The following is an 18,357-nucleotide window of genomic DNA, read 5'->3' on the forward strand; positions in this document are numbered from 1 at the left end:
ATAGTGAAGATGATCCAGGACCTCAGAAAAAGAATGGAGGCAAAGATCAAGAAGATGCAAGGAATGTTTAACAAAGACCTAGAAGAATTAAAGAACAAACAAACAGAGATGAAAAATACAATAACTGAAATGAAAAATACACTAGAAACAATCAGTAGCAGAATAACTGAGGCAGAAGAATGGATAAGTGACCTGGAAGACAGAATGGTGGAAATCACTGCCAAGGAACAGAATAAAGAAAAAAGAATGAAAAGAAATGAGGACAGCCTAAGAGACCTCTGGGACAACATTAAATACACCAACATTCACATTAAAGGGGTCCCAGAAGGAGAAGAGAGAGAGAAAGGACCCAAGAAAATATTTGAAGAGATTATAGTTGAAAACCTCCCTAACATGGGAAAGGAAATATCCACCCAGTCCAGCATTCACAGAGTCCCAAGCAGGATAAACCCAAGGAGAAGCATGCCGAGACACATAGTAATCAAACTGACAAAAATTAAAGACAAAGAAAAATTATTAAAAGCAACAAGGGAAAAATGTTGGGAATTCCCATAAGGTTAACAGCTGATTTCTCAGCAGAAACCCTATAGGCCAGAAGGGAGTGGCACGATATATTTAAAGTGATGAAAGGGAAGAACCTACAACCAAGATTACTCTACCCAGCAAGGATCTCATTCAGATTTGATGGAGAAATCAAAAGCTTTACAGACAGGCAAAAGCTAAGAGAATTCAACACCACCAAACCAGCTCTACAGCAAATGCTAAAGGAACTACTTTAAGTGGAAAACAAAAGAGAATAAGAGGACTTCCAAAAACAAACCCAAAACAATTAAGAAAATGGTAATAGGAACATACATATTGATAATTACCTTAAAAGTGAATGAATTAAATGCTTCAACCAGAAGACACAGGCTGGCTGAAACAAGACCCTTATATATGCTGTCTATAGGAGACCCACTTCAGACAGAGGGACACATACAGACTGAGTGTGAGGGGATGGAAAAAGATATTCCATGCAAATGGAAATCAAAAGAAAGCTGGAGTAGCAATACTCATATCAGATGAAACAGACTTTAAAATAAAGAATGTTACAAGAGACAAGGAAGGACACTACATAATAATCAAGGGATCAATCCAAGAAGAAGATGTAACAATTATAAATATATATGCACCCAACATAGGGGCACCTCAATACATAAGGCAACTGCTAACAGCTATGAAGGAGGAAATCAACAGTAACACAATAATAGTGGGGGACTTTAACACCTCACTTACACCAATGGACAGATCATCCAGACAGAAAATAAGGAAACAGAAGATTTAAATGACATAATAGACCAGATAGATTTAATTGATATTTATAGGACATTCCATCCAAAACAGCAGATTACAGTTTCTTCTCAAGTGCACATGGAACATTCTCCCACATTGATCACATCTTGGGTCACAAATCAAGCCTTGGTAAATATAAGAAAATTGAAATCATATCAAGCATCTTTTCCAACCACAACACTATGAGATTAGAAATCAATGACAGGGAAATAAAACAAAAAACGCAAACATGTGGAGGCTAAACAGTACATTACTAAACAACCAAGAGATCACTGAAGAAATTAAAGAGGAAATCAAAAAATACCTACAGACAAATGACAATGAAAACATGATGATCCAAAACCTATGGGATGCAGCAAAAGCAGTTCTAAGAGGGAAGTTTATAGCAATACAATCTTACCTCAAGAAATAAAAAAAATCTCAAACAATCTAACCTTACACCTAAAGGAAATAGAGAAAGAAGTACAAACAAAACCCAAAGTTAGTAGAAGGAAAGAAATCATAAGGATTGGAGCAGAAATAAATGAAATAGAAAACAATAGCAAAGATCAATAAAACTAAAAGCTGGTTCCTTGAGAAGATAAACGAAATTGATAAACCTTTAGCCAGACTCATCAAGAAAAAGAGGGAGAGGACTCAAATCAATAAAATTAGAAATGAAAAAGGAGAAGTTACAATGGACATCACAGAAATACAAAGCATTGTAAGAGACTACTACAAGCAACTCTATACCAATAAACTGGAAACCTGGAAGAAATGGAAAAAATTCTTAGAAAGGTATAACCTTCCAGGACTGAACCAGGAAGAAATAGAAAATATGAACATACCAATCACAAGTAATGAAATTGAAACTGTGATTAAAAATCTTCCAACAGGGCCTCCCTGGTGGCGCAGTGGTTGAGAGTCCGCCTGCCGATGCAGGGGATACGGGTTCGTGCCCCGGTCTGGGAGGATCCCATATGCCGCGGAGCGGCTGGGCCCGTGAGCCATGGCCGCTGAGCCTGTGCGTCCGGAGCCTGTGCTCCGCAACGGGAGAGGCCACAACAGTGAGAGGCCCGCATACCGCAAAAAGAAAAAAAAAAATCTTCCAACAAACAAAAGTCCAGGACCAGATGGCTTCACAGGTGAATTCTATCAATCATTTAGAGAACTAACACCCATCCTTCTCAATCTCTTCCAAAAAGTTGCAGAGGAAGCAACACTCCTAAACTCATTCTACAAGGCTACCATCACCCTGATACCAAAACCAGACAAAGATACTACAAAAAGAGAAAATTACAGACCAATATCACTAATGAGTATAGATGCAAAAATCCTCAACAAAATACTAGCAAACAGAATCCGACAACACATTAAAAGGATCATACACCATGATCAAGTGGGATTTATCCCAGGGATGCAAGGATTCTTCAATATATGCAAATCAATCAATGTGATAAACCATATTAACAAATTGAAGAATAAAAACCATATGATCATCTCAATAGATGCAGAAAAAGCTTTTGACAAAATTCAACACCCATTTATGACAAAAACTCTCCAGAAAATAGGCATAGAGGGAACCTACCTCAACATAATAAAGGCCATATATGACAAAACCACAGGTAACATCATTCTCAATGGTGAAAAACTGAAATAATTTCCTCTAAAATCAGGAACAAGACAAGGATGTCCACTTTCGCTACTCTTATTCAACATAGTTTTGGAAGTCCTAGCCATGGCAATCAGAGAAGAAAAAGAAATAAAAGGCATACAAATTGGAAAAGAAGAAGTAAAACTGTCACTGTTTGCAGATCACATGATACTATATGTAGAAAATCCTGAAGATGCCAACAGAAAACTACTAGAGCTAATCAATGAATTAGGTAAAGTTGCAGGATACAAAATTAATGCACAGAAATCTCTTGTGTTCCTATACACTAAAAACAAAAGATCAGAGAGAGAAATTAAGGAAACAATCCCATTCACCATTGCAGCAAAAAGAATGTAATACCTAGGAATAAAGCTACCTACAGAGGTAAAAGACCTCTACTCAGAAAACTATAAGACACGGATGAAAAAATCAGAGATGACACAATCAGGTGGAGAAATATACCATGTTTTTGGATCGGAAGAATCAATATTCTGAAAATGACTGTACTACCCAAAGCAATCTACAGATTCAATGCAATCCCTATCAAATTACCAATGGCATTTTTTACAGAACTAGAACAAAAAATCTTAAAATTTGTATGGAGACACAAAAGACCCCAAATAGCCAAAACAATCTTGAGGGAAGAAAACAGAGCCGGAGGAATCAGACTCCCTGACTTCAGACTATACTTCAAAGCTACAGTAATCAATACAATATGGTACTGGCATAAAAACAGAAATATAGATCAATGGAACAGCATAGAAAGTCCAGAGATAAACCCATGCACCTGTGGTCAACTAATCTATGGCAAAGGAGGCAAGGATACACAACGGAAAAAAGACAATCTCTTCAATAAGTGGTGCTGGGAAAACTGGACAGCTACATGTAAATGAATGAAATTAGAACACTCCCTAACACCATACACAAAAATAAACTCAAAATGGATTAAAGACCTGAATGTTAGACCAGACACCATAAAACTCTTAGAGGAAAACATAGAGCACTCTTTGACAAGCTGTAGCAGGATCTTTTTTGACCCACCTCCTAGAGTAATGGAAATAAAAACAAAAAGAAACAAGTGGGGCCTAATGAAACTTCAGAGCTTTTGCACAACAAAGGAAACTGTAAACAAGATGAAAAGACAACCCTCAGAATGGGAGAAAATATTTGCAAATGAATCAATGGACAAAGAATCTCCAAAATATATAAACAGCTCATGCAGCCCAATATTTAAAAAACAAACAATCCAATCCAAAAATGGGCCAAAGGCCTAAATAGACATTTCTCCAAAGAAGACATACAGATGGCCAAGAGGCACATGAAAAGATGCTCAACATCACTAATTATTAGAGAAATGCAACTCAAAACTACAATGAGGTATCACCCTCTCACCAGTTAGAAAGGGCATTATAAGAAAACCTACAAACAACAAATGCTGGAGAGGTTGTGGAGAAAAGGGAACCCTCTTGCACTGTTGGTGGGAATGTAAATTGATACAGCCACTATGGAGAACAGTATTGAGGTTCCTTAAAAAACTAAAAATAGAATTACCATATGACCCAGCAATCCCACTACTGGACATATACCCAGAGAAAACCATAATTCAAAAAGACACATGCACCCCAATGTTCATTGCAGCAGTATAGACAACAGCCAGGTCATGGAAGCAAACTAAATGCCCATGGATAGACAAATGGATAAAGAAGATTTGGTCATATATACAATGGAATATTACTCAGCCATAAAAAGGAATGAAATTGGGTCATTTGTAGAGACGTCGATGGACCTAGAGACTGTCATACAGAGTGAAGTAAGTCAGAAAGAGAAAAACAAATATTGTATATTTACGCATATATGTGGAATCTAGAAAAATGGTACAGGTGAACCGGTTTGCAAGGCAGAAAAAGAGACACAGATGTGGAGAACAAACAGATGGACACCAAGGAGGGAAAGTGGGGGTGGGGGTGGTGGCGGTGGGATGAATTGGGAGATTGGGATTGACATATATACACTAATATGTATAAAATAGATAACTAGTAAGAACCTGCTGTATAAGTAAATAAATCAATAAAATTGTAAAAAATGATGAGAGAATATCTAAGGTTAATTCTGGGGTCAACCTTATACCTTAAAACAAAATGATACCTAGTAATTTTTTCCCTAAAAGATAATGTCTTATTTTTCATTAAAGTATAAAATATGAAGCCCAATACAGTGTCCCCTGCCATTGACTTGTGAACTTTAGAATCTACGAGGAAGAGTAGTTGAGCTAAGAGTATAGGAGTCAGAGCTAGGAAATTAGGCTGGGAGGCTGGTGATTTAGAAGGTTGAGGTCTTAGGGGGCAGTGGTCATAGAAGCCTAGGAGGAGACCAGGGAGCCAGGATCAGAGACTACAGTTAAAATTGCTTTGTGTAGGATGGGTTCTTAGTTTTACAGAGCCTTTTTATACTTAACAAAAATGGACCAAAGGAATTTGACTCTAGCTATGATACTCTTGCAGCTGAAGTCTCCAAATTTCTAAACAGTAGTTTCTCTTTTCTGAACAAATCTAGTGGAATTAATGTGATCTTGGGCTTCATTGGATGTCTTAGGAAAGCTAGTTTTCAGATTTGGAGAAAGTAATTGGTTTCTCGGTGGTGGTGAGTTCTGAATCTCTGCTGTGAACCTCCACATTTGTGATCTTCTAGAGTTTTGTAATGGAAGAATATTGAATCCTCAGCATCCATCTTTTTCTGAGATCCTCTAGATATTACCATGATGCTTCTGCAATTGACTTTAGTACACCCTGTGATTATCAGGTTTTTCTCGTAGTGATAATTGCTTGATAATTCATTGAATTATCCTCTGTGATAGAGAATGGGTAACGATGATGGTGATGGTATCTGAAGTCCTATGTGATTTACAAAGTGATTGGTACATTTTCTTACTTAGAAAAGTTAAAATATACTAATCTTGAGAAGGAAATAGAAAGCAAATAAGCATTAGTATGTAGTTGAATGCAGTAGTTTCCATTTCATGGAAACACCAACTTGATTTTTATTTTCCAACAAAACATAGTAAAGAATTGCCACTTTCACATATTTATGATGTAATCGTTGACTGCTTTGGGACATTTCTTATTTTTTAATGTGAATGGAGTCAATTAAAATCAGAATGTACTTCAGAAATATATTTTAGTAACTGAGCATTTGTGGCAATTCATTTATTTTCCTTGTATGCGGCTTTTATTTTTCCAGATTTGGATATCAGAAACACATGAGAAAATGGCACAAGTTTGTTTAAACACAGAATTGGCTGAAATAAAGGGCAAGGCTTTATTGAATGAGGAAACAATGAGCTCTGGAATTATTGAAAGGTATGCTTCATACTGTCCTTTGCTTAGAACAGGCACATTCAGGAAAGGGTTTATATAAGTAGTGAAGAGGTATAGTGGCCCCAGGTACATATTACAGGACCACATCAAGCACAATCAACACATCTCAAGCTTCCATGCTTTCTGTTCATGCTGTTCCCTCTGTTTGGAATTCCTTTCCCTTGTTTGTTTGCCAATCAGCACTACGCATTCTAGGTCCCTCTAAAATGTCATTTCCCGTTTACACATTTTTTTCTGGTCCTGGTTCTGATGACTTAAGTTTGAACCCCATCTCCACAATTTACTTGTGAAAATTATGTGGTATCTATAATCCTCAGTTCATAAAATGGGAATTATGAAAGTATCTACTTTATAGGGTTGTTTTAAGTTTAGATGAAAAGTATGAAGTGTGCATAAAAATACTGCCTGACATGCAGTAAGAATTAGGTAAGCTGTCATTAATCAGAATTAATTGTTCTCATGTTCTTGCTCTCTGAGCATTTTGTTTATGTTCTACATAGCAGTTAGACTTACATTCAAGTTATTTATATGAAAGTGTTTCCTCTGAGATTGTTCCTTGAGGGTAGGAACTGTTTCTTAGTCACATCTGTAGTCCTGCGGCCTGGCATAGCGCCTTTCCATGGAAATGTGTGACATAGACTTCATCTTGTATTGTAGTTATTGGACAAAATGCTGAAATTTCTTTCCATTTACTTATTGGGACATTTTATTTTGCAAAATGCATTAAAGTTGCAAACATGGAAATCCTTTAAAAAATTATAATAAAAATTCAGCTCCCAAATTAGTTTTGTATAGCTCTGAAAGTTTATAAATATCAACTTGACATGTTTTCTAAAAATTGTTATCTTGTTTCCAGGGACACTGGATTGCCTGCCACAGGTTTTGGAGCTCTCTTTCCTAGACACCCATCAGATTGGTACGAAAGGTTCAAAATGTTCGTAGTCTCTAAACTGCTGCAGATTGCACAAAATGTTTCTTAATGGTTCAGGAGGTTTGTTTGCAGGGGTGAAGGAGTGAGGGGTGAACCAAGGTCAACGAAGTGCCCTTTAGGTGCCATCTTACAGACTTCTTTCCTTTTTTAAAAAAAATGATGTTTATTTTTTTCCAACTTATTAATACCAACAAACCTGTTAGAAGAAAAATAGATTATCATTTAAAAACAATTATAAACAGTGATATGTGTGTGTTTGTGTGTGTATGTGTGTGTGTACAAAAAAATCAACATTAGACTTCTTTCCTTTAACAAAAGTTTTTTCCCATCAATATGCAAGCAATAATAATAATAATATAGTAGTCAATACTCATTATTTGTAGATTCTATATTTACAAGTTCTCTTACTTGCTAAAATTTATTTGTAACCCCCAAATCAATACTAAGGGTGCTGTTGCAGTCCTTAATGGATATGCATAAAGTGGCAAAAAATTTGAGCCACCCAATGCACACATTCTCAGCTGAGGTGGAACAAGGCAAGACTCTGCCTTCTTGGTCCAACTCTCATACTGTATGCGAGTGTCCTTTTCATGGTCATGTATGGTTTTTTTTGCATTTTTTTGTGGTTTTTGTTGGTGATTTTTCTGTTTGAAATGACTTCCAAGTGTAGTGCTAAAGTGCTGTCTAGTGTTTCTAAGGGCAAGAAGGCTGTGATGTGCCTTATGAAGAAAATAGGTGTGTTAGATAAGCTTCCTTCAGGCATGAGTTACAGTGTGGTTGGCCATATTCAACATTAATGAGGCAACTATATATTGAATAAAATGTCCCAAACAGAAACACACATAAAACCAAGGTATGTATTGATTGGTTGATGAAAATGTGACTAGAGGCTCGAAGGAACCTAGCTCTGTATTTCCTACTGAGCTAGGAAGAGGTTCAGGATTTGCTAATTCAGTGTTCACAGTGCCTTTATAGAATATTACTGTGAATAATGAGAATTGAGTGTCTAGCAAGAAACTACTATTTTTTACTGTTAAATAAATTTCTTTTGGGGGCAGCATGACTTGTTACTATAGAAAAGAAATTTCCACTCATCTTTCTGAAGAAGATAAACTTTCATAATTTCTGTAATGATAAACAGATAAGTGATGAAATATAGGTACTTACAAGCATGAAAAAATTCTAAGTGTTGGATTGTGTATTATGAAGATATGAGTACATATCATCACTGGAAATTTAGATGTTTTTGCTTCCTTTGAAAGATGTCTGGCATTAGAGCTAACCTGTTCTGCAGAGTCTGCCTAGGGTGGGGGTGGAGAGTACCCTAAATAATAATGCCCCACCCCATTTCATAGTCATCTGTTATAATTTTGGCCAGGTGTTCTGAACTGCGGGTTCTAATCTTCATTACTCCTGCAAGGCTGGCCTGGTCTGTGTCCCCTACAGCCTGCTGTAGCATCTCTAAGTAGGCTGGAAGATCCACAGGGAGTATTCCTAGAATGATCGTTGAGGAGGTGGGCTTCTGGCTTCCATCAAGGTGATGAACTAAAAACATCCTGCTGGCTCCCTTTCTTGCACTGAAATCTAGAAATTCCAATAAAGACATGGGTAGACAGAATGAATCCAGAGGCAGACTTTGACAGCTATATCAAAACTCTGAGAAAATCTTTAGAAAATGATGGGCTAGAGCAGAAGATTGCTGAGGGTGGGATGAAGGGAGAAGAGAGAAGGCAGGGTTGAGGTCTCTACATGGAGACTTGGGCCAACCCAGGGTGAGAGCTGTAATCTCAGTGGGCCAGGCTTGGATAGGAGCTGAACAAGGCTTATCTACTGAGTTTGCAAACTTGGATTATATGCTCCAAGTTGGATTTTTCTGCATTGATTTTGACTGCTGTTTTCAGCCCAGGACAGAAAATGAGACACCCAGGGCTTTACATAATAGAAATTTTGATGCCAGCAACCTACCTCCCTGCAGCTCTGACCTCAGCACTGAGATCTATAACGCCAGTACAGATAGCCAGGAGGACCCTGAGTTGTCTCCCCCAACTCCAGTTAGGGAAAGCAATCTCAGATATAGAGGAACTAGACAGTATATCTTGAGGAGAAAGAAATGCCAGGGAAAATAAGTGCAGTTAAGCCCAGAGAAGTGCAGTAGAGGCACTCAACTCATATCTCCTATGCATACACTGAAGACACCAGCTAAGCCTCCCTTTTCAGTGGACCACTTATGTAGTCATCAAAAGCAGAGGCACACATTTAAAAAAAAAAAAAAAAGCAGAGGCAACTGATGGTCTTAGTAATAATACAGATGAATTCCCAGTCTTAAAAAAATATCATGACACATGTAAAGAACAAAAGCATCATGAAGAATGAAAAGATACACACAACCTATACCAGATGAAGTAGACCTGATGGAACAAATGTAACAGGAATTTAAAACCAATGGAACCGAAATTTAAAGCTTTATTACTTAGAGAAATAAAGACAGTTACAAAATAATAAAAATCAGGTTGACATTAACTTCCCAACAGCAACACTGGATGCAAGAGCATAATATTAAAATATTGAAGGAAAAGAATTTTGAACCCAGAATTATTTAAATTTGAGAGTCAAATAAAGATATCTTCAGGCATATGAGGACTGGTTTCAGACTTACTATCTTGCCACAAATAGCTACAGGACTGAGCAAAACATATTAGGCAACTGTTGTCAAGGGCTGGATAGCAACCAGCATGGTTCTGTGCTCCTGAAGATGAGATGTGAGCATCACTTACGCCCTGAAGTCACTTTTCCTGGCTGCAGCACAGCGGGGTGAGCCCAAGAGTAGAGCAGTGTTATTGTTGAGCTGGGAGGCGGGAATAGGAATTTAGAGCTTCTGATGTAACTGGAATTTGGAGGATACAGTATTGGACAGAAGGAAGTTGTGTTTGGAGATGGGAACAGTAGTCTGCATGAGATTTCCCTCAGGTTCTTAGTCAAGGGCTGGGCTCTGCATGCACTATCAAAATAGCACATACTTCTGCTTTTAAAAAATCAAATAGAACTGTCTATAGTGTATTCTAAAATTTCACAATGGTACTCTCTCCTGCATGGTAGTATTGTGTAGTGGGCTTCAGGGCTCCATTACCTGCTTTCAAATCCTGGCCCTGCCCCTTACTAGCTGTGTGGACTTGGGCTAATTGCCTAACCATTTTGTACCTCATTTTTCTTCATCTGTAAAATGGGGATGATAATTATAAAGCCACCATGTTATAGGGTTGTTGTGACAATTAAGCAAGTTAATACATGTAAAACAGTTAAAATAGTAATTTGTGCATACATGGTAAATGCTGTGTAGATCATCTGGGCTAGACACTTGGCAAACCCTTTTCATCTAGAAACACATATCTATCAGTTCAGGAAAATATTCTTGATTTATTTCCTTGATGATTTATACCCTCCATTTTCTCTGTTCTCACTTTTTGGAAATCCTTTATGTGGATGTTGGTTTGCCTGGCCTGGTTCTCTAATTTTCTCATCTTCTCTCTATTTTATATTTATCTTAATTGTCTACTTTACTCTCTGTGTCTTCAACCCTACTATTGAGTTCTCTTTTTGTTTTCTGAATCCTTCTGTTTTTATAGAATCCTTTTTTGTTGTTTGCTTCATGACTGAACTATCTTCTTTTATCTGTGTGGGGATGTTAATAATAGTTTGTTTTCCGTAGTTTTTTTCTTCATGCATTGTATCTATTTCCTCCAAGATACTTTTTATTAGTTTGCCTTTTATTTGTTTGCTTGGTCTCTACCTTCCATACTAGAAGCTTTCCTCAGATGTTTGGTAATTAATTCTTGGTTCTCTGTGCATGATTAAGAGATGAGGGTCAGAACCTGTGTGTGAAGCTTGTTGATTTGGAGCTTCACTGGAGGAATCTAGGTGAGCCTTTTTTTTTTTTTTGTAGAAGCCCTGGTATCAGTATTTTTAGTCTTTCCTCATGGGCTGGTCACATTCCCCAGAGGAAGTTCCCCAAATTGCCAATCTGAATGGCGAAGGGCTGGTGCCTGTGCTCTTGAAGTGAGTAGGGCAATTGGCTAGGACATCAATATTAATCCTTCATCGTGTATGGTCACCGAACTGTGTTGTTGGTCAAGAACTTTCTCTTTTACCCTTCCTAGTGAATAAATTTCTAGTTTCCTGCTGGAGTAGGGGAGGGGCCATTATCCAGCAGTAGGGTGTGGAGGAGGAGCCAGGAGCTCGTGTGCTTCTCAAACAGCTCTCCCCCAATCCTCCTTTGCTGATTTAGGATTTATTCAGCTTTCTGCTAAGTCAGAGGCCACTCGTCCATCTCTTGAGTTTCCAAAATTTATTTCTTTTGTCCCTTTTCTGTTCTCCTTGTTCTTGTGGGTTTATTTTTACTTTTTTGAGTATCTGATTTTAGTGGAGTTTTTTGAGGAAGCAAGATTTGATGTGTACATTCAATTTTAACCCTGAAGTCATTCAGTCTCATCTGAAATGTCACCTCCTCCAGAGGACCTTCCCTTCCTACTGCCACCCCCAGCCTATCTGGTAGGTCCCTTGTGGGTGTTCATAGCACCATGTACTTCTTTTATCCTTACACTATCCATTAACTTGCTATTACTTATATTCTTATTTGTCTTTCTTTCTGAATTCGATGCTCTGAAGCGCAAGGCTGTCACAGCTCTCCCCCAGTCCTTACAGAGAGCCTGACCTGCAGCAGGTATAATTAATTTCTTGAATGAACAAATTAGTTATTTCTGATGTTGAACAGCAAATTATAATGGAAAAGGGGTATGACTAATTCCTATTTTACTTGATTTAGGACTTTAAGTCCTGAAGAGCCAAAGTTGTTCTCAGTTCTATTCTGGTAAATACATTAAACGACATGGTCTTTTAGAAAATCAGCCCTTATTAGTTTGAATTGCTAGAATTACTTGTTTGTTTTACTTGATTCACAAGTATTGGCAAGGAAATAAACCATCAACCATCCTCCACTAATTCCATATGTAATTCTTTCTTTCAGTTAATGTACACTGATTATAGGATGTTCCATACCATAGAATGCTGTGGTGTTTTATTTTTTATTTTAAATAACTTTATTGTATTTATTTATTTTTGGCTGCGTTGGGTCTGCGTTGCTGCACGCGGGCTTTCTCTAGTTGCAGTGAGCAGGGGCTGCTCTTTGTTGCAGTGTGCAGACTTCTCCTTGCGGTGGCTTCTCTCTATTGCGGAGCACGGGCTCTAGGCGCGCGGGCTCAGTATTTGTGGTGCACAGGCTTAGTTGCTCTGTGGCATGTGGGATTTTCCCGGACCAGGGCTCAAACCCAGGTCCCCTGCATTGGCAGGTGGATTCTTAACCACTGCGCCACCAGGGAAGCCCACTGTGGTGTTTTAGAATCTGCTGTCTTGAATATTAAATATTCTTTTGCTTCTTGCCAACTGTACAGCTGTAGGAGTTAAATGTCAACTTTAAAAGGCAATGAATAAAAATGAGTTTGCTCAATGGACCAAAATAATGTGCTTCAACTTATAAAAGAAAAGCTGTAATCATAATGTAAATTTAAACTTCAGTTTACCTCAGTGGAAAAAATCAGAATACAGGTATAGCTTTGTTATTAAGGAGACATTAGTCAGATGCATTTATCTTAATTTTAGATAACATCCATTATGTAGTGATGGCATTTGACAGTCTGTTTCTTTTCTCACAACTCAAGCAATAGCCCACCTAGTTTATTTTGAACCAATGTGAAGGAGACGCAACACTGTTCTTCCTTAAATTGGCAGCAAACATCTCAGTGGAACATATTGAAAATCAGAACAACTAGAATGTTTGACACCACTGGACTTATCACTCCTCACCTAAACTAGAGAAAAGGGTTTGGTGGATAATTCCTTCCACATATGTCACAGATGGAGATAAATTTTAAACAATTCCAATATATGGAACAGTCAGGTTGAGACCAAAAGTGATATTGATGACTTACACTTTAAAAATGAGATCAATATGCTTTGATGCTAGATTGAGCTCATCCAGAACTAGAGTTATTGCTTCTCTTGACAGTGGATCGCATCAGTGAGTTACCAAGAAATTGGCATTGGCCAGTGATGGAAGGGGTGAAAGTCAAGGAGACTCAAAGACCTCTTAGACATTAACAGTGCTCTTATGGTCTCAAATGGATACAGTTGTATGTTTAGGGGTCTCTAACATACATTACTTTTACTACATGGATAGAGACATTAAAGTTGTAGAAAAGTAGTGAGGCACATTGCCTTTAAGGCACATAGGAAAAGTGGATGGGAACACGAAGTTGTAAGTTAATTTAAGAGTCTTTCTTTGCCCTCCTACCTTGTTCTCAAGAATCCTCAAGGAACGTTCACTTAATTTGGAAGTACTCTTTATGAGGCATGGAAAACTCACTAATTATCAGAAAGCTCCTCGATGTCTGATTATCTAATACAAAATCATATGATTCGTCTGTAGAACCAGACAGTTGTAGCTGATTTATTCTAAGAAGTAAGGTTTTCCACATAAAATATCTCGACTGTGTCTGTGACCATTTAACTAACAAAACACCAGAAAGCAAACTGATAGAACAAAACAACAACAAAAACTAGATAAAGCAAATCCAATTTTGCAAGAGATATAGTATAAATATAATTTTAAGATCTTATTTCTCGGAAGCCCTTATTTAAGTATACATATATAACTGTATGTGGTCCTGGGATAATGGTTCACAGGAGAAGTTCTTTTTTTACTGGAAAAAGCCAATTCTTGCATAGAATATTTGCTGGGTGAGAAGCAGGTCCATGGGCCCCTGTCAGTTTGAGGTCAGCCCAGAAGTACTGACCACCTACTAGAAGATAGAGAAGAAGCAAGGTAGACCTCTCACAAGGTCAGCTCTAACTAACGTGTCCTGTCATTTTTGCCAAATTTCATTGCCTTCTGGTGGTAGTGATTAGTGTTTATTGTTGAAATTTTATGATAAATGTGTCTTGTTTCCAGAATCATCCAAACATTTATGTGATCCACATGACGAGAGAAGAAAGAAATTAGCAGTGTTTTAGATCACTGGGTAGCTTTTTGGACATAGTGTGGTTTTCAAGAAAGGGTGTAGGAAAATAGGAGACCTGGATTCTACGTTGGGACCTAAACTATACCTGCTATGTGACTTTGTGCTGGCTAATAACACTCTCTGGGCTCCAGTTGTTTCCACCTGGAAAGTGAGAGGATTGAACCAATTAATCTGTAAAGTCCTTTCCTGCTCTAAAATTTTATGGTTCTAAAGGAGAAAGGCATCTGTAGTCACATAATGGGCAAGTTAAATGAGGCCAAAAAGTAGTTCAGATGGTTAAGTTTTCATTGTTGGCAGAGAGCACTTATCCATATGTGTGTGGAGTGATTGCCTCACAGCAGCAGTAGCAAGTTTAGGCCACAGTGTAAACTCTCTCAATTTACTCCTCTCACTGGGGCATTTAACATTTGTAAAACCTTTGGTCCTCTTCGGAGGAAAGGGACTGAATATGAATAGCAGGAGGTTTTTTTTGTTTTTTGTTTTTTCTCAAAGTGCAAGGCATTTACTTTCTTTTCTACTCAGGCGCTTGTGTTGTGGCTTGTCTCTTGGTAAAATACCACCAGTTGTTGGACATTTGTCCATAAGAAAAAGAGTTTAAAAATTGCCCTATGGTGATGGTGATGAGGATAACAACAAAGAAAATGTGGAGAGGAGAATGGTGTGGTGAAAAGACTATGGAATGAGAATGAGACAGACCTGAATTCAATTCTTTTTTTTTTAAATTTATTTATTTTTGGCTGTGTTGGGTCTTCGTTGCTGTGCACGGGCTTTCTCTAGTTGTGGCGAGTGAGGGCTACTCTTCACAGTGGTGCGGGGGCTTCTCATTGCGGTGGCTTCCCTTGTTGTGGAGCACGGGCTCTAGGTGCGTGGGCTCAGTAGTTGTGGCATGTGAGTGCTAGAGTGCAGGCTCAGTAGTTGTGGCACACGGGCTTAGTTGCTCCGTGGCATGTGGGATCTTCCCGGGCCAGGGATTGAACCCGTGTCCCCTGCATTGGCAGGGGGATTCTTAACCACCGCGCCACCAGGGAAGTCCCTTGAATTCAATTCTTGATACCCTTTATTTTTTAAAAAAATTTATTTTATTGAAGTATAGTTGATTTACAATGTTGTGTTAATTTCTGTTGTACAGCAAAGTGATTCAGACATATATATATATATATATATATATATATACATATGTATATTCTTTGCATATTCTTTTCCATTATGGTTTATCACAGAATATTGACTATAGTTCCCTGTGCTATATACAGTAGGACCTTGTTTTTTAATCCATTCTATATATAATAGTTTGCATCTGCTAAATCCCAAACTCCCAATCCATCCCTCCTCCTTGGCAAACCACAAATCTGTTCTCTATGTCTGTGAGTCTGTTTCTGTTTTGTAGATAAGTTCATTTGTGTCATATTTTAGATTCTGCATATAAGTGATGTCATATAGTATTTGTCTTTCTCTTTCTGATTTACTTCACTTAGTATGATAATCTCTGTGTCCATCCATGTTCCTGCAAATGGTGTTATTTCATTCATTTTTATGGCTAATATTCCATTGTATATAGGTACCACATCTTTTTTATCCATTCATCTGCCGATGGCTATTTAAGTTGTTTCCATGTCTTGGCTATTATGAATAGTGCTGCTGTGAACATATGGGTGCATGTATCTTTTTGTTGATTCCCCTTCTTATTTGTTGTAGGACCTTTTATTTCTGTGTGTCCAGCTTTCTTCTTTTGTATAACATTCTGTCTCCCATTCAGTGCAATCCAATTAGTCTGTATGATAAATGGGCTGATTCTGTTCTCCACTCCCATCTCCCCACAAACCCAAGTGTTGGTCATGACCCAGGCCAAGCCAATCAGAAAGCACTCTAGGATAGTAATCAGAGTTTTGAGGAAGTTGCCCTCTAGTGCTCCAGGTGACAAGTTACAGAGGGCGTTTTGCTGCTAGTGGAGCATCTATCTGTAAATGAAGCTAAGCAGAGGTGTGGAAAAAGAGTTCTGATTATATTCTTTTTATGTGCGCTGGTATTTTCCCTTTTTTTTCTCTTCATCAAGCTTGAATAACTTATAACTTGAGTAATACTAATAATAGCAAATACTTATATGGTGTTTATCATGTGCCAGGCACCATTATAAGACTTTTACATCTGCTGACTTATTTACTCCCTATAAAAACTCTGTAAGTTGGTTCCATCATCATCTACATTCTATGGAGGGGGGAAAAAAGGTACAGAGAAGTCAAGTAACATGTTCAAACTCTCACAGCTGGTAAGTAATAACTGAGACAGTCATACGTCAAAGTTCATGGTTTTAGCTACTCTACTAAGCTGCTTCTCTGAGTGATAGATCAACTAAGACTCTGAATATCACTTTCCTCTGTAAACCCAGAGCTGATAATTGCTACATTTAGCCTTGAGCACCAAGCTCTTGAAGGAAGTACTGGTGAAAGTGTGGTCACTTGTCTCCCGAGGTGGCCGCCAACAGTTCCTTCCCTCTCTACACACGCATGCTACAGCTCCCATGAAGAGGCAGAGGTTATTCTGAGCTGGCCTTATGACTGGCTTTGATCAATAAAATGTAGCAGAACTGACGTCCTCAGACTTCTGAGTGTAGACCTTAAAGGGACTGGTAGTTGTTGCTTTCTGATTCTTGGACTCTAGCTAACATGCTATAAGTAACCCAAGCCACATGGTGGAGAACTAAGACACTGTATTTGACAGCTCCAACTGAGCTCCCAGACAACAGACAAAACCAGCTGCCAGCCGTGTGAGTGACCTATCTTGGATATTCCAGTCTAGTCAAATACCTGGATGACTGTAGCTCTAACTGACATCACATGGAGCAGAAAAACCACCCAGCTGAGCCCATCATCTTACATAATAATCAGAGATAATAACATGGTTGTTATTTTAAGCCAGGAACATTTAAGCCACAGCAATAGGTAATTAAAACAAACTTCATGTCTCTAACTACCATGATTACATGGCTACTTCTACCATTATTTGGCCTATTGGTATAGTTTTGTCATTGCTAATCCATCAGGCATGCAAGCAGTTCAAACTTTTGAAACTGATGAGCTAATAAAACAAATGAGTGGTAAAGGTTTTCAAAATGTCAATGTCATGTAATTTATATTTAATCCCATTTCCTTTTATCCCATGCCCATTAATGATGAGCCTCTATTACTAGTATTACTCTTTATAATATTGGAAGTTTATGTGGTTGTCATAAATTTATCATTATTTATAATTACTTAAAATAAGCCTTCATTGGGTCCCAGTGGATAGTACTATGCTATGCATCTTTGAGCCATAGAGGTGGTTTCACAGGAATAAGAACTTTCCAGAATTACAGAAATCTTTGCTGCTATTCATATTTAATTTGGTCCCATATTTGCTACTTACATAGTTAAATTATTACCCTAATATGTAAGAACAATATATTGTTTTCAAATGGCTTCCAAAAGTTATTAGGCCTGAAGAAATTATATTTGTGCCACATATCTGAGTTTATTCTTTCAACATAAACATTTAATGAGTGCCTATTATGTATTAGGAATATAGAGACAAAAGACACCCCCATTCCTGAAGTAGCTCATTATCTCATATATGAAACAGAAAATTAACCAGTCAATACTCAATGTATTAGTAAGGAATATACTAGACAGAAAGTAACAGAAAGCCTAACTAGTAGCAACTTGAATAATTAAGGAATTTGGTCATCTAGCATGAAATATAAGGGAGTTCAAGGCTGATGTGGCACCTAAACAATGTCATCAAGGATACAGGGTCTTTTTGTCTTTCTTCTCTACCAGCTTTGCTAGGTAGCTTTCATCCCCATACTCTCAAGATGGTTACTGTGTCTCCCAACAGCAATCTGTTCTAGAAAGGAAGACGTGGGAAAACAAAGAGATAAAGGAAACCCTCTTCAGGATCTTCATTTTATATCTATTGGATAGATTGTGACATGGCCACCCTTGGCTGGCCACCCTTGGCTACAAGAGTCTTCTAATTAGAGAA

The 18,357-nt window shown here is 37.9% G+C and overlaps 1 protein-coding gene across 5 annotated transcripts in view; it reads left to right on the top strand.

The window, feature by feature from the left end:
- Nucleotides 1-18,357, top strand: part of MAMDC2 (MAM domain containing 2) — a 445,245-nt gene that overhangs the window by 76,542 nt on the left and 350,346 nt on the right. For 4 of the 5 annotated variants that reach the window (XM_060102277.1, XM_060102275.1, XM_060102278.1 and 1 more), the window contains 2 exons: nucleotides 6,203-6,321; nucleotides 7,196-7,273. In XM_060102277.1, coding sequence (XP_059958260.1) covers nucleotides 6,203-6,321; nucleotides 7,196-7,273 — 197 coding nt within the window. The remainder of the gene's footprint in view (nucleotides 1-6,202; nucleotides 6,322-7,195; nucleotides 7,274-18,357) is intronic. The other variant, XM_060102274.1, reaches the window with a different exon arrangement.

This window comes from Mesoplodon densirostris, chromosome 6 (assembly GCF_025265405.1).
Source record: "Mesoplodon densirostris isolate mMesDen1 chromosome 6, mMesDen1 primary haplotype, whole genome shotgun sequence".
In the NCBI taxonomy this organism is placed as follows: Eukaryota; Metazoa; Chordata; class Mammalia; order Artiodactyla; family Ziphiidae; genus Mesoplodon; species Mesoplodon densirostris.